We start from the raw sequence: 13,349 nt of genomic DNA, 5'->3' as shown, positions 1-13,349 counted from the left end.
CCTAAGCTTTCCTAAACCATGTGAATCACCCCTAACCCTGCTTAGAGTGGTTTTTGAGGATGGTTTTGGTGACATGGCATGGTTGTGGGTACCACGTCTGCATGGTTCCTCTCTTGCCTTCACAACTTATGCTATCGCCGTGTGTATGGCGTCCCTCACATCCTCACGTCTCCGCTCGTTGACCTGCGCGACCTCCATCCCGGCAGGCAGGTCTCTTGCGAACAACACGACGTTTTGGTAATAGTCACAAGCAGCACTAGCCAGCCAGCAGTCGGCTGTGTTCTGGCTTGCATGCACCCTGGCAACGCTCTTGCCATCGCGTCCTCGTGTGCCGTAGTCACCCTGGCAACGCTCTTGCCGGCCACGTCCTCTTCTTCCTCCGCTGACAATAGCTCATCAAGCTCGCGCAGCCGCCGACAGCTGACAGCATCCACCATCAGAGCTAATCACGATTAGGTTAGTCCTATCCGGCTCGGACATGGTGGCATGTACTTCTTGTGTGTACGTGCATGCTTGTGCAGGAGGGAATCAATACAACAAGTGTATACGTGTGTACTGTATCTGATTGTATCCTTGGACTTTGCGTTCTAGCTGGAGAGAAATTAGGTGCGCCTCGTTAGCGACAATCCAGCTCCTCGCCACTCCGGCGCCAATATGTCATGTTCGTCATCGTCGTCGTCGACCTCGACCTCCCACCACATTCACCTCGGAGAGTTTGAGTACAAGACACAACCATACTGCTCACGCACGGCAAGGGGTCGCCTAAACTTGCATCGGCTGGCGGGTTGTGTGCGTGCACCCCAGCGCGCCCGCGGCTCCGCGCAGCAGGAGTATGACGGTGAAGATGAGCAGAAGGATCCCACGCCCCCCCTTGATGCGATGGGCCAGAGGCAAGTTCGACAACGGCGTCCCCCATATCGAAGGGATGCCTTTCGTGTCTGGCGTCCTGGTGTGCAAGAAATTGCTAGCCTCATGCAGGCTGCATGGTAAGCTGGCTCATGGTTGAGAAGCTCACAGAGTTAGAAGAACAGGGCTCAACGAGCTACGTGCTGATGCCATGCATCGACGCGATGCTTCCCGAGTGGCACGTCATTGGCTTGTGCTGAAAGGAGAATGCATGAGGCTGGATGCATGTTAGGAACGGACGAGACTTGCCTGCTCCCCCAGCATGCGCCCATCCGTGCTCCCGCATACGTGGCATGATTTGATTGGAACAAAATAAGGTCCGGTCCCACCCTCTTAAAATCAAGAAGGGATGATTAGATTAAAAAGAAAAAAAAGAAAAAGACAGCCGTAGGATGAAGTGGGAGCACAGATGGGAGCATGGAGAGGGAGCAGGCAAGCCGAATCCATTAGGAACGAGGTGCACATTGCCACGTCACCAAAACCACTCTAATAAGGGTTAAAGTGATTCAGATTGTTTAGGAAAGCCTAGGGGGGTAGAAGAGTAACTCCTACTCCTAGGTCGGTTGACGAGGCAATCACACACCACAAATCACGAACTCGTAACGGGAATTGGCCGTCCTCCCAACTCCAATCGAATCCCCACATCGTTTCTTGGCCTCAAGCCGCCGCCCTAGGCATCTGCCCTCCCCGCCGACCGCCCGCGCGATGGGTTCTCGGTGCTGGTCCTGCGGCGAGGACTCGGTGTCGCCGGACCCGGGCTCGGGCGCGCTCGTCTGCACCTCCTGCGGCCTCCAACACGACGCCGGCTCCTCCGAGTTCTACAACCCGACCGCCTTCACCGAGGACGGCCAGCTCGATTTCCGCGCCTCCTCCCTCGTCCGCCACCTCTCCCAGACCCCCTACCGCGAGCTCAAGCTTGCCGCCGCCTCCAACGTCATCACCTCCATGGCCGTCCAACTCGGCCTCTCGCCCACCCGCGCCGAGGAGATCCTCTCCATGGCCAAATCCGCCACCGCCGGGAACCTCGCCACCCCCGGCACCACCTTCCTCCCGGCCCTCGCCGCCGCCTGCTCCTTCCTCGTCGCGCGATCTCATCGCCTCCCGCTCTCCCTCGCCGAGGCCGCCGAGGCCGCGGCCTGCACCACGGTCGCGCTCGGTGACCTCGTATCCCGCATCGCCTCCCACCTCTCCCTTCCTCCCCTCCCTTCCTTCGACTACCAGGCCGCGCTCGAACGTGCCGTGCTCGGCTCGTACAAGCTCGCCACCGCTGCGGGTGAGGAGAAGACGAGAGCGATTCTCTCCCAAGCCAGATTTCTTCTCCGCTGCTCCTCCAAGTGGTCGCTCACCACCGGGCGGCACCCGCTCCCACTTCTCGCCGGCCTGATTGCCTTCGCCGCAGAGCTGAACGGGGTCGCTGAGGTTTCTGTAGAAGACATTGCTCAGGAGATGTCCGCGGTCGTGCACACCAGCCGTCTCCGATACAAGGAGCTCGTTAAAGCGCTGGTGCATGTCGCGCAGAAGTTGCTTCCCTGGGGAGCCGACGTCAATGCCAGAAACCTGCTCCTGAACGCCCCGATGCTGCTCCAGCTCATGGAGATGCGGTCACAGTCCGACCCATCGGAACTGTTTCTTGAGAGCTTCGCTCCGGACATTGCCGGCATTGTGCAGGTGTACTCATCTGTTGATGAGGACGAGTTCAAGTACCTTCAGATTGTTCCCCTGGATGTTGATGATTTGGATTTCGAGAATTCTGGGAAAGAGGGCAAGGAATCAGGGGATTTGAAGATCTCAGAGGATTGCCTGTCGGATGCTTACCAGAATGTCTTAAAGAGGCTCTCTAAGCTAAAGGAACTTGGGAAGGTTGGGAAAGTTGCTAGCAGGAGGAAGCAGCGGAGGATAGGGCTGGAGCTGGAACCATGGATGGATTCGCTGGATGATGATTGGACCAAGCGCATGCCGCTTGAGGAGATAGCCGATATTGACATTGGCTATGATGCACCTCCTCCGTCGTTTACTGCTGGATTGGAGCATCAGAAGCGGAGGAGAGCACGAATTGAAGCTGCTAAGTGTCGAATTGACGCAATTAGGAAGGCTCCTGCTGCGCGTACTGCAAATGCAATTGATTCACCGGCTGTTCATGGAAATGAAGATGCTTGCCCACCACAAAAAAATAGCAGGAAGAAGCTGGGTCGAAAGAGACGACATGGTGAACATCCTGCGGAGATGTCAGACGCTCCTGACTCTGGGAAGAAGAAACGGAAAACAGACCCATGTGATGGTATTGACTGGGAAGATTGTGTTATCGAACTCCTTTTATTACATGGTGCAAATGAGGCAGAGATTGAACAAGGCCAATACAGAAGACTGTTGGAGTTGCATGTCTTCAGTGCAATAAGTGGAGACAGATAAAAACTTGGCGGTGCAGCGTCTTAAATCTTACTTCCTGAACATAGGTTTCCATTATTCTATGGTGCACTGCTCATTTTTTGATAGAGAAATTTTGCGCTGTTTGTATTTTTGTGGAGTTCAGTCAAGCTGATCATGGGAAGAACATATTGTGGTACGGAAATGCTGCATGGTAGGCTTTCTGTCTTTCTCTTGGAAAATACCTATAGAAAAATACTATACATAGGAATGATACTGTCCCCAGCGATTTTTATTGCATAGTTGATTGGGATGTGTCACTTTGTGTACATTGCTATACAGCTTATGAACATACTCACTTAGACTTGAAAATTGCTATACAGCTTGTGAATGACATACATACTCTGTTTGACTTGAAATTGCTATACAGCTTAGAATGACAATACTGTGTTAGACTTGAAATTGCTATACAGCTTGTGAATGACATACATACTCTGTTTGACTTGAAATTGCTATACAGCTTAGAATGACAATACTGTGTTAGACTTGAAATTGCTATACAGCTTGTGTAGGGTTTTCATTACACTATAATATTCACCTGATTTGTAGTGTAATTCCCATGCTTAGTCAGTGTATTTTTAGATATATTACAGTGTAATTTACCCCACAATTACACAGTAATTCCCATGAATTTCCTCTATGTTTTTCTTTTTTCTTGGGCTACTTCTTTTACACTGTAATATTCATCTGATTTGCAGTGTAATTCCCATGCTTAGTCACTGTATTTTACTATTTTTTAGTTATATTACAGTGTAATTTACCCCAGAATTCCACTATAATTCCCATAAATTTCATGTAGGTTTTCATTCGTAAGCTTCTTCATCACACTAAGTGTAATTTTCAGAACTATGGTCCCTCTAGGCTACTAGGTTTGATTTATATTGCATTCATTTTTAGAATCTTTTTTGTAGTCTGCTGCTTAACTTGCAATTTCACACCAAGTGTAATTGCAGGGGCAATCAACACTGTAAATTTAGGTCAATTACAATGGAAATCACAGTGTAATCAGTGCACTTGCATTGTAATTTGAGGGAGTTTACAGTATAAATTTAGGGAAATTACTACTGTAATTCATGTGCAACATTCAGTGTAATTTGCAGGGCAATTACTGTGTAAATTACAGGGAAATTACACTAATTCTTATGCAACTGTAATTCTTGTGCAACTCACTGAAGTCACAGGGCAGTTACAACGTAATTTCCAGGGCAATTTTGTTTGCTTTGTCTTTGTTGGGTAACATAATTTTTCTAGATAGTTTTTGGGGTTTGTCAATGTTAGGTGATACTGTGAAACCTGCAAATCTACAGATTTATAATGTAACTCAACTGCACATTTACACTATAACTCCATCGTAAAACTGTAAATATACTAGTGTTATTCAACTGATTCACTACTGTAAATTACAAATGAGGTTCACAGATTTACACTAATTTATAGTGTTATAATCTACAGTTCTTACACTGGTAATATGCAGTGGTTTTCTTTTTCATAATTTCAAGGTGTGCTCATGTAATTACAGTGCTATTTTTGTTCTACTGCTGATCTACTTTGTTTTCATGTACCCCCCCTCCCCCTCTTTGTTCTGTTGTTTTGGCAGTGGGTCTAGTTGAGTGCAACCCGTTTGGCCACAGTAATATTTACACAGTATCTTTTTTAGAAGTCCTAGTAATAATGCCATTGTAATATTTACACAGTATCAGTGTAAGTTCTGTGTAAATACAATCACTGATTATCTATAAGTTCCTGTCATAATGTCACTGTAATTTTCAAACAGTATGTATGTAAGTTCTGTGTAAATACACTGTAAGTATCAAAGTACCAGTGCTAACTTTGATTTAAGTTGTGTGTATCTAGATTGTAACTCATAAGGCATCATTGTAAGCACACTGCAAGTAGACTATAATAACAGTGTAATTATCACTGTAATTTTCTCTCTCAAATGACAGTGTAAGTTCTGTGTAAATCCACTGTGATCATTATTTTCATACTTCCAAGTTCTGGTCATAATGTCACTGTCATAATCACACGGTATGAGTGTAAGTTCTGTATAAATGCACTGTATTTTAGAAGTTCCAGTGCTAATTTGACTGCAAGTTTTCTGTATTTAGACTGTAACTCTTAAGATATTACTGCAACTGTAAGTTACCAGCAGATTGTAATGCAAGTCTAATTATCACTGTAATTTTCTCCCAAATGACTGTAAGGGGACTGTACGTCAACGCCATTGATGTCAGACCTACAAACTATAGTTGATGGATCTGTAGTGTTTTTTCGGGCTGTGGTCTTGCGATAGTTGTAGCTAACGTATGTTTGAACCCGGGTCCAGCTTCAACCCACTTAGGATTGGCGTTTAGCGTTGACATACATATAGCCAGATATACAAAAAGGAGACGCACAAACACATACAAGTGTCGTTCTATTATTGGTTGGAAAACTTGACGGGTCCTCAATTGATTCTCAGTCAAACGTCAAATAGACACTCCCAGCCAAAAGCTATGATATCCTGGTATGTTGGTTACTGCCAATTGACAGTGTCACCAGGTGTATGAAAATGTTTTTTATAGGAGGTGTATGAAAATGTTAAAACAGAGGGGGAGATTTGAAGAGACTTCTCAGACGAAAGACAACATACCAAGGGTTTATTCTCAATTCTTACCTGCTGCCTGTTGGAGTACTACTGAAGCCCTTAAAGTAGCGTGACCAATCAACTGGTGTCTTGTTCTTTGAGCTAAAAAAAAGAAGAAGAAAAAAACTGGTGTCTTGTTCTTTTCCTCATCTTTTGAATTTCCTTTGTCGCAGATGATCATCTCTTAGTGACAAAGATGCATTTGGGCAAACTGAATCAGAACCATTTCCCTTTATTATTTGTCCTATTCATCAGAATAACCTTTTTTTTCTTGGAGATATCATCATGCATCAATGGCATTACACTCTTCAGGCTGTACAAAAATGCACCCACAAACAATAATCAAAAACAGAGAAAAGTTAAAAAGACAGCAACCCTCAAACACTGGACGGATTGCGTATGCAAAAGAATCAAGCTCAGTGTATGTCTATCGAAAACCCCTACTAAGAAACGGTACATGTATACCAAACTCAGAAAAAACAAAATACATCTGAATTACAGTCACTGCCGCGGCCGGCCATTTAGTGGTTGAAGGCAGTGCAGTCTCTTCTGATCTCTCCGCCGCCGCCGGTCTTCACCCCTAGTCTCCCCACCTTCATCATCGACTCCACGAAGGCCTGGAAGAACCTCGGCTCGCTGTCGGCGAACTCCTCCACCGTCTTCCTTGACCCCCCGTCGGTGAAGAGCGCCTGGTCGGAGGTGAAGAGGCCGATGCCGTTCCTGAGGTTTTGGTAGTAGATGTTGTCGAAGACGACGGGGGTGAAGGGGTCCATGTTGACGGCGATGGTCGGGCCGACGTCGGGCGGGCACGCCTCCATGAGCCGCTTCGCGTACTCCGGGTTGAAGGACGGGTCGAGCTTCACGGTGCTGCTGTAGTTGTACAGCCGCTTGGTGAAGCGGCTGCAGTGCGCGAACCCCACGGTGTGGGCGCCGGAGAGCGCCACCATGTCGCGCTGGGACAGCCCGCTCCGGTAGAAGATGTCGGTGAGCTCCTTGACGTGCATGTCCGGGCCGGGCAGCTTGTCCTCGACGTCGCTGGCCTTGGAGACGAGGCCGTCGAGCCGGCCGAGCTCCACGCTCCAGTAGGGGCCGGACGCCTGCAGCCAAATCGTTTACGCAGGGCGCAGGGTTTCAGAACTGAAGGACGATGCAGTGAAAATGTTACTGGCGTGGAGATTGAGGTACTAGCTATTTACCAGGTGGACGACGTCTCTGGCGGCGAGGGCGAGGATGTCGGCGCAGGAGACCACGCCGGGGCACTTCTGCTCGACGGCCGCTTTGACGCGGTTGACGGTGTCGTAGCCGTCGCCGGCGAGGGAGTCGTCGTCGGGGGAGTTCTTCTCGGCGTCTTGGTTGCGAGAGGCTATCAGGACTGAAGCGTCACAGCCCTGTGATTGCAAGTGGGGTCAGCAAGCATAAAATGGCAACGGCCTGAAACGGGAATATGGCCGAAGAAGTATGGGATAATTGTATTCATGCCACTAGTTGTGTCCCACTCGGCTGATTTGCCCCTACTTTTCGAAAATTCTCGATTTTGCCCAAGTCCGTTTGCTCCTCTTAAATTTTTGCCCTTCCGTCACGTTTCCGTCCAGTTAGTGCCGTTTGACCATGTGTTGACCGTCTTTGGACTTTTCTCTGGACCGTTTTGCCCCTGCTTTCTCACTCTCTCACCAGACACTTCCAGGTGGGACCCATCACAGAGAAAACTATCTCTCTCTGTACTCTGTCATGTGGGACCCATGCGGGACCAAATATCTCCAATTAACATTGCCATGTGTTGTAAACATCAAATAACTAACAGATCATGTAACTAATTAAAACAACAGTAATTAACCATTAGTCCATATAGTTAGATGGGGCCAAGTTTTTCAATTTTTTTTACATCGGGTCAATGATTAAGCCGCGGGCATCAGGCCATGTCCACGCAAGGGCAACAGATCCACGCGAGCACGGCCACGACGGGCGCCGGCCACCACCACTGCGGCGCTCATCCCTCTTCCCTCTTCTTCCTCCCCGCTCATCCCCGACCTCCATCCCGGCCATGGCGCCCTACACCCTACCGCCGGCCGCCGGTCCCTCCCCGACCTCCATCCGGCCGGATCGAGTCCAGCCGACGCCTCCCGCAACCGGATCCGCCGTCTCTGTCGCGTCCCCAGGCCCCGCGCCAATCCTGGCCTCCCCTGCATCGCCTTGTCTCCCCTGCAGCCATGTCGTCCCTGGATCCGCCTTGTCTCGGTGGCTCTCGCGGATTCGGCTACGGGAGGCGCGGGCACTCCGGCCACCTATCTCGGCCACCAAGCTGGACGGCGACCTTGGCGGCGTCGCGCGACGCAGGGCTTCGCTATGGCTGCGGGGTAGGGAGGTGAGGTTGGCGGCGCTGTTGGCCACCTATGGGGACACCGTGGCTGCGGGCACTCCTTGTCCACACGCGGGCGCCGGCCTGGCCACCGATGGGGACGTCCGTGTGGCTGGTTGCCGTGGCCTTGCGCCAAACCATGGCGGCGGAACATCGAGGGTGGGGATTTGAGAGAGAGGAGGAGAGGGGAACTGGAGGTTGACCGACGGGAGAGAAGAAAAAGTGGTTGGGATGGTTTTCTCTGTGATGGGTCCCACCTGGAAGTGTCTGGTGAGAGAGTGAGAAAGTAGGGGCAAAACGGTCCAGAGAAAAGTCCAAAGACGGTCAACCCATGGTCAAACGACACTAACTGGACGGAAACGTGACGGAAGGGCAAAAACATAAGAGGAGCAAACGGACTTGGGCAAAACCGAGAATTTTCAAAAACTAGGGGCAAATCAGTCGAGTGGGACACAACTAATGGCATGAATACAATTATCCCAAGAAGTATCGATCTGACTGTGATTAACTCATGACAATGTACTCAGGATTCGGATTTTGCGTAACCCATTTCGAGTTGCTTAATCTTTAGATTACCATGTCCTCACATGGGACAATCTTCATACAACTCATGTGGATAGTAAGGTTTTATGATCTGTGTTTGTTTTCGGAGCACAATGCGTCAATAGAAAATGAAAATGCTAAAAACCTGACTACAACTTTTTAAGCATGGTAATTTTGATGTTTTCATGGCAAATTACATTGTCCCCAAGATGACAATTTCCTTAGCAAGCATGACAACATATCTGTCCTCCCGACATTGCAATTTGCTATCTCGGGCGTTCGATTTGTCATGCTAACATCGCAAAAAAAGAAACGGTCGTGCTAAAAATAATAGTCTGACTTTGGATTTGCAGCGAAATCCATAGAAAAGGCTTATGTTGCATCCAAGTATAGGCAGGCTCCAAGTGGGTCCGACCCAACTGGTGGCCTACATGCCTTCACGCTCCTGCCTGGATCCTACTATGCGTAGGTCAACCCAAACAAGAAAAAGGAAATAAAGAATGGCAGAGCGGCAGTAAACATCATTACGCGCACGGTAATCGGCAGAGGCATCTCTTCGATCTTTATTCTTCACAGCTTTGAACAAGCTGAATGCTCAAAAAAAAAAAAGCTGAACTTGTCGCTTACTACTCTGCTTCCTAGTGTTAGAAGAATCACACTCTCTGATGAAGAAGAAGAAGAAGAAGAAGAAGAAGAAGAAGAGGCCGGCAAACGTAGAGCTGGGGTGATGATGATCTGCGGCGAACGCCGAGCACGCCGAGGCCAGAGAGATCCATCCGACAGGGCGGGAATTTGATAATGAGGATAGCAGGTGAAAAGAAAAGTCGCGCTGTCACATGCACGCATAGGCTGTCGCAACCGACGACCACGCGAGGCGATCGAGTTGTTCCTTCCACCTCCCTCCCTCCCTCCCTAGCTCCAGCTGCCTCCTAAACCACGCAGCTGCTGCCAAATTCCCCTTACTTTAACTAACTAATCTCCTTTTTGTGCTGCTAATATATGCTCGTTCTCAAGAGAAAAAGGCCAATTTCATCAAGAGAAATCGCTAATGAGAATTGGCGTGGGAAGAAGCTTGCTACCACTGGAAAGGAGTGTCCACTTGCAGCTTTACCCTTTTTTTTTAATAAAGAAAGTGTGGAATCGCTGGCTTTATTCCAAATCCGAGCAGGCTGGAGAGCAGTTGGAGCTCACAAGAACCGCTGAATTATTATTTTGGAGAATCAAGAAGAAACTGCTGAGGAATCAAAAGCTGATAGGCGAATCAATCAAATGCGCTCATCTCGTTCTAGCATCTTCTGTTTCACCAGCCACCCCAATCCTCTCTAATTGGTCAGATGCCCGAACGATTTAGCAAATAATAAAGCAAGTACAAGGCGTCCAATGCAAGCTTAGCACATGTATCAGGTGTTTGATCCATGGGCGGAGGGACGATGAACTCACATTGACGAGGCAGTCGTGGAAGAAGAGCCGGAGCACCGCCGGGATGGTGACGATCGTCTCGTTCTTCTTCCTGGTCACCTCCTTCAGCACGATGTCCTCCAGCTGCGGGCACGTCGTCTTGTAGTAGCCCGGCGACATGCCGCCGCCGTACGCCGCCCCGGTCAGTGAGGACAGCATTGCCGCCACCAGGGCCGCCGCCGCCACGGCGCACACGCTTCTTCTCCGTTTCTCCATGAGTATGGGTCCGGCCTACTAAGCTGTAGTGGTCGATGGAGGGGGAGGAGGCCGGCCTGTAGGGGGACACCGGACACGACGACCGGGGAGACGAAATGGAGAGACCGAGGCGGAGATAGCGGTGGTGGTGAGACCTGAGGAGAGGGCGATGCTTTATAGCGGTCCTAACCCGCTTCAGGATTTGGCCGGAATGCGGCTTAATTTCTGCTTTAAAGTTTCCACTGCCGACGACTTTGAACTGATTAATTTTTTTCACTGAAAAATAAGCTGAAATGTTCAAAAAAAATTGCGACATGATTTGACCAATTCATCAGTTCAGGTGAAATATTTGGTTTTTATCCAACATGATTGGCAGGATAATCTTCAAACCGATCCGCTTCCTCTTTGGCATAGCATAATTTAGGTCTCATATGATTTTACCATTGCCAAGGTGTCGTGTTTTTACATTATTACATTGTTCGTTTGTGATTGACATAATAAAAGCATCTTTTACTCAAAAATATATTCAAAAATGAAATAAACATTGGGCAATAGAATATGGGATGCCAACTTTAAAATTAAAACCGACATACTAATATATAGGGGGGAGGGGGCAACTTTGCTCGATAAAAACTCCTTTGGCTTACACGTTCGGTCCAATGCATATTACCAAATAGCCCTACAAACCGTTCCCAAACTTGCGGAAGGCCCAACATGGACTATCAAATGTCCACGGACACGATAGATGTCTGAAATCCCATAAACTGTCCTCAATTGATGTTCACAGATATGTCCGAACGTGTTAGCGGACAATTGAGGATGTCTGTTTTGGTGACTCCCATCGAAGTTTCCCTAAGCTTCCCTAAGACATATTCGCCTACGTTAAAGAAAAATTTGCATGCAGGGTTTTCATCTTGAAAGACTTTGATAGATAAGATGACAATTGGCATACATGAAGAGAGTTTTTTTAAGTAACCACACCCATGTCGCTCTCAGGGGCCGCGGGGCCGGCTCGAGCGAATCATAGCTGCCACGCCCACCACCTCCACTTCATGTCCCCAGCTAGCGTCAGAGAACATTAGTGAGCAAAGCATGTCGGCCATGGTAGCGGGGCAACTGTTGATAACCCACAAGTGTAGGGATCTATCATAGTCTTTTTGATAAATAAGAGAGTCGAATCTAACCAGGAGCAGGAATATTTAGTTAATAAAAACTAGTAAGGAATCAGTGTAAAAGCTGCAATGATTGCTTGATGATTAATTGATCACAAGAGAAATTGCAAGACGTAAATAGTAACCGGAGTGCAGTGAAGCAAGCGAATCCATTCTTAATCATGATAAGGACAAGCTAGTTGTTTTACTTATATGGATCAAATCGCTTTTGAGGACACATGAGAGTTTCCCCAAGTTACTTTCATCTAGTTTCATTAAGTTAATGTTCGTTGCTTTGATAATTTATTGTGCAGTGAAACCTAAGATAATGTGTTGTTCTTACTGTAACAACAACATACTTATGATTATACCCTCTATGCAAGTGATCCACAAACAAAACAATAATTAAGATAGAATCTAACCATAACAATAAACTTTGGGGATCCAACATCCCCTCATGCAACGGTTCGTAAACTTAGGGTTTGGTGATTTTTTACACTCCAACTTTTTTTTTCGACAAAGGGTAATATATTAATATCAAGATGATATCAAGTACACCCAGCCTCTGCAACAACTCAATGCCACGAGTAACTCGAGGCATCAAGGATGCACACAACCAAAAAAAAGAAAAAAAGAAAAAAAGATCTAAGACACGCCGTAACCAACAACGATACCAAGCACTACCGTGATAACACACGAGTTGCGAGTAGGTTCTCCAAAAGCAACGTCTTCAAGAAGATAAGGACACACAAGTGTCACCGTTGCCAGATTCAGTCAAATACTAAATCCCGAGTTTTCGCCCTGAGAGAAGAACTGAGCAACATCATGCAATGCCTTCAACAAGGTAACGATATCGAAATACCGCCATTGCCAGGTATGACCGGCGAAGGACACACCATGGGTTTTCACCCTGAAACTCCAGTCCTGGTACTGAAGTTGCACCACCAAACGCAACCACAAAGTGTTGTTGCAACCGCTGGACCACCCCTTTCATTCCTTCAATCCTTGACAATGCCGAACACAGACAAACACCCACATGTGTCGTGTTCTAGACCACTCGGCAACGAATATGCATAATCCTCGTGCACAAGGACCATGGAACATCACATCTCAGAGCGTCCTCAGCCTGAATGTTTGGCATTCCATCCATTGTCCATTGCTCACACACACAGTTCTGATGGGAAAAGTTGTGCTCCTATGAGCTAGTTGACTGGCGACGACGCGACTGCCAGGAGCCATCGGTACCCACGATAAGGGCACCTTCGGTAGACCCATGTCATCCTCGCCATCTGCTGATGACAAACTTGGGAAAAGGATCCCTTCAGTTGTCCAGTTGCAGCCGTGGTTGTCCATGCCCCTAATCTGCAGATTGGAATCAGATCGGATCACAGTCAAACCGCAAGTGACCGCCATCGCCATGGATGGCATCTCCGTCTTCAAATCTTGATCCAGCGCCGCACAAGTCACCGTGGCCAACACCGCCTAGATCCAATGGCGGCCGCCGCGCTGCCCTCGCAGCCGCTCCAGCCAAGCCACCACCAGAAAGTTGAGGCCGCCGCCCCGATTCCGAGCTCCGCCGAGCGCCAACACCGTCTAGGGCCGACCCCCGCGCTAGGCTGGAGGTCCCCTCGGCAGGAGAGGACGAGAGACCGCCACCGCCGTCCACCGAACGGGTCTTACCCGTCGGTTT

The 13,349-nt window shown here is 48.5% G+C and overlaps 2 protein-coding genes across 2 annotated transcripts; one reads left to right on the top strand and one right to left on the bottom strand.

Annotated features, from left to right (window-relative positions):
• The first annotated feature begins 1,481 nt into the window (after positions 1-1,481).
• Positions 1,482-4,338, top strand: LOC123151924 (plant-specific TFIIB-related protein PTF2). Its single transcript, XM_044571554.1, has one exon. It carries the CDS (start codon positions 1,612-1,614, stop codon positions 3,313-3,315), a length of 1,704 nt encoding a protein of 567 aa, XP_044427489.1. The 5' UTR covers positions 1,482-1,611; the 3' UTR covers positions 3,316-4,338.
• A 1,830-nt stretch (positions 4,339-6,168) lies between these two features.
• On the bottom strand, positions 6,169-10,672 carry LOC123152420 (peroxidase 55). Its single transcript, XM_044571972.1, has 3 exons — positions 10,296-10,672; positions 7,153-7,344; positions 6,169-7,053 (listed from the first exon to the last, which is right to left on the bottom strand). Exons 1-3 carry the CDS (start codon positions 10,527-10,529, stop codon positions 6,478-6,480), a joined length of 1,002 nt encoding a protein of 333 aa, XP_044427907.1. The 5' UTR covers positions 10,530-10,672; the 3' UTR covers positions 6,169-6,477.
• Positions 10,673-13,349: the final 2,677 nt, after the last annotated feature.

This window comes from Triticum aestivum, chromosome 7A, assembly GCF_018294505.1.
Source record: "Triticum aestivum cultivar Chinese Spring chromosome 7A, IWGSC CS RefSeq v2.1, whole genome shotgun sequence".
Classification (NCBI taxonomy): domain Eukaryota; kingdom Viridiplantae; phylum Streptophyta; class Magnoliopsida; order Poales; family Poaceae; genus Triticum; species Triticum aestivum.
Note: the sequence above shows the minus strand (reverse complement) of the source record. Positions and strands in the feature narration are given on the sequence as shown.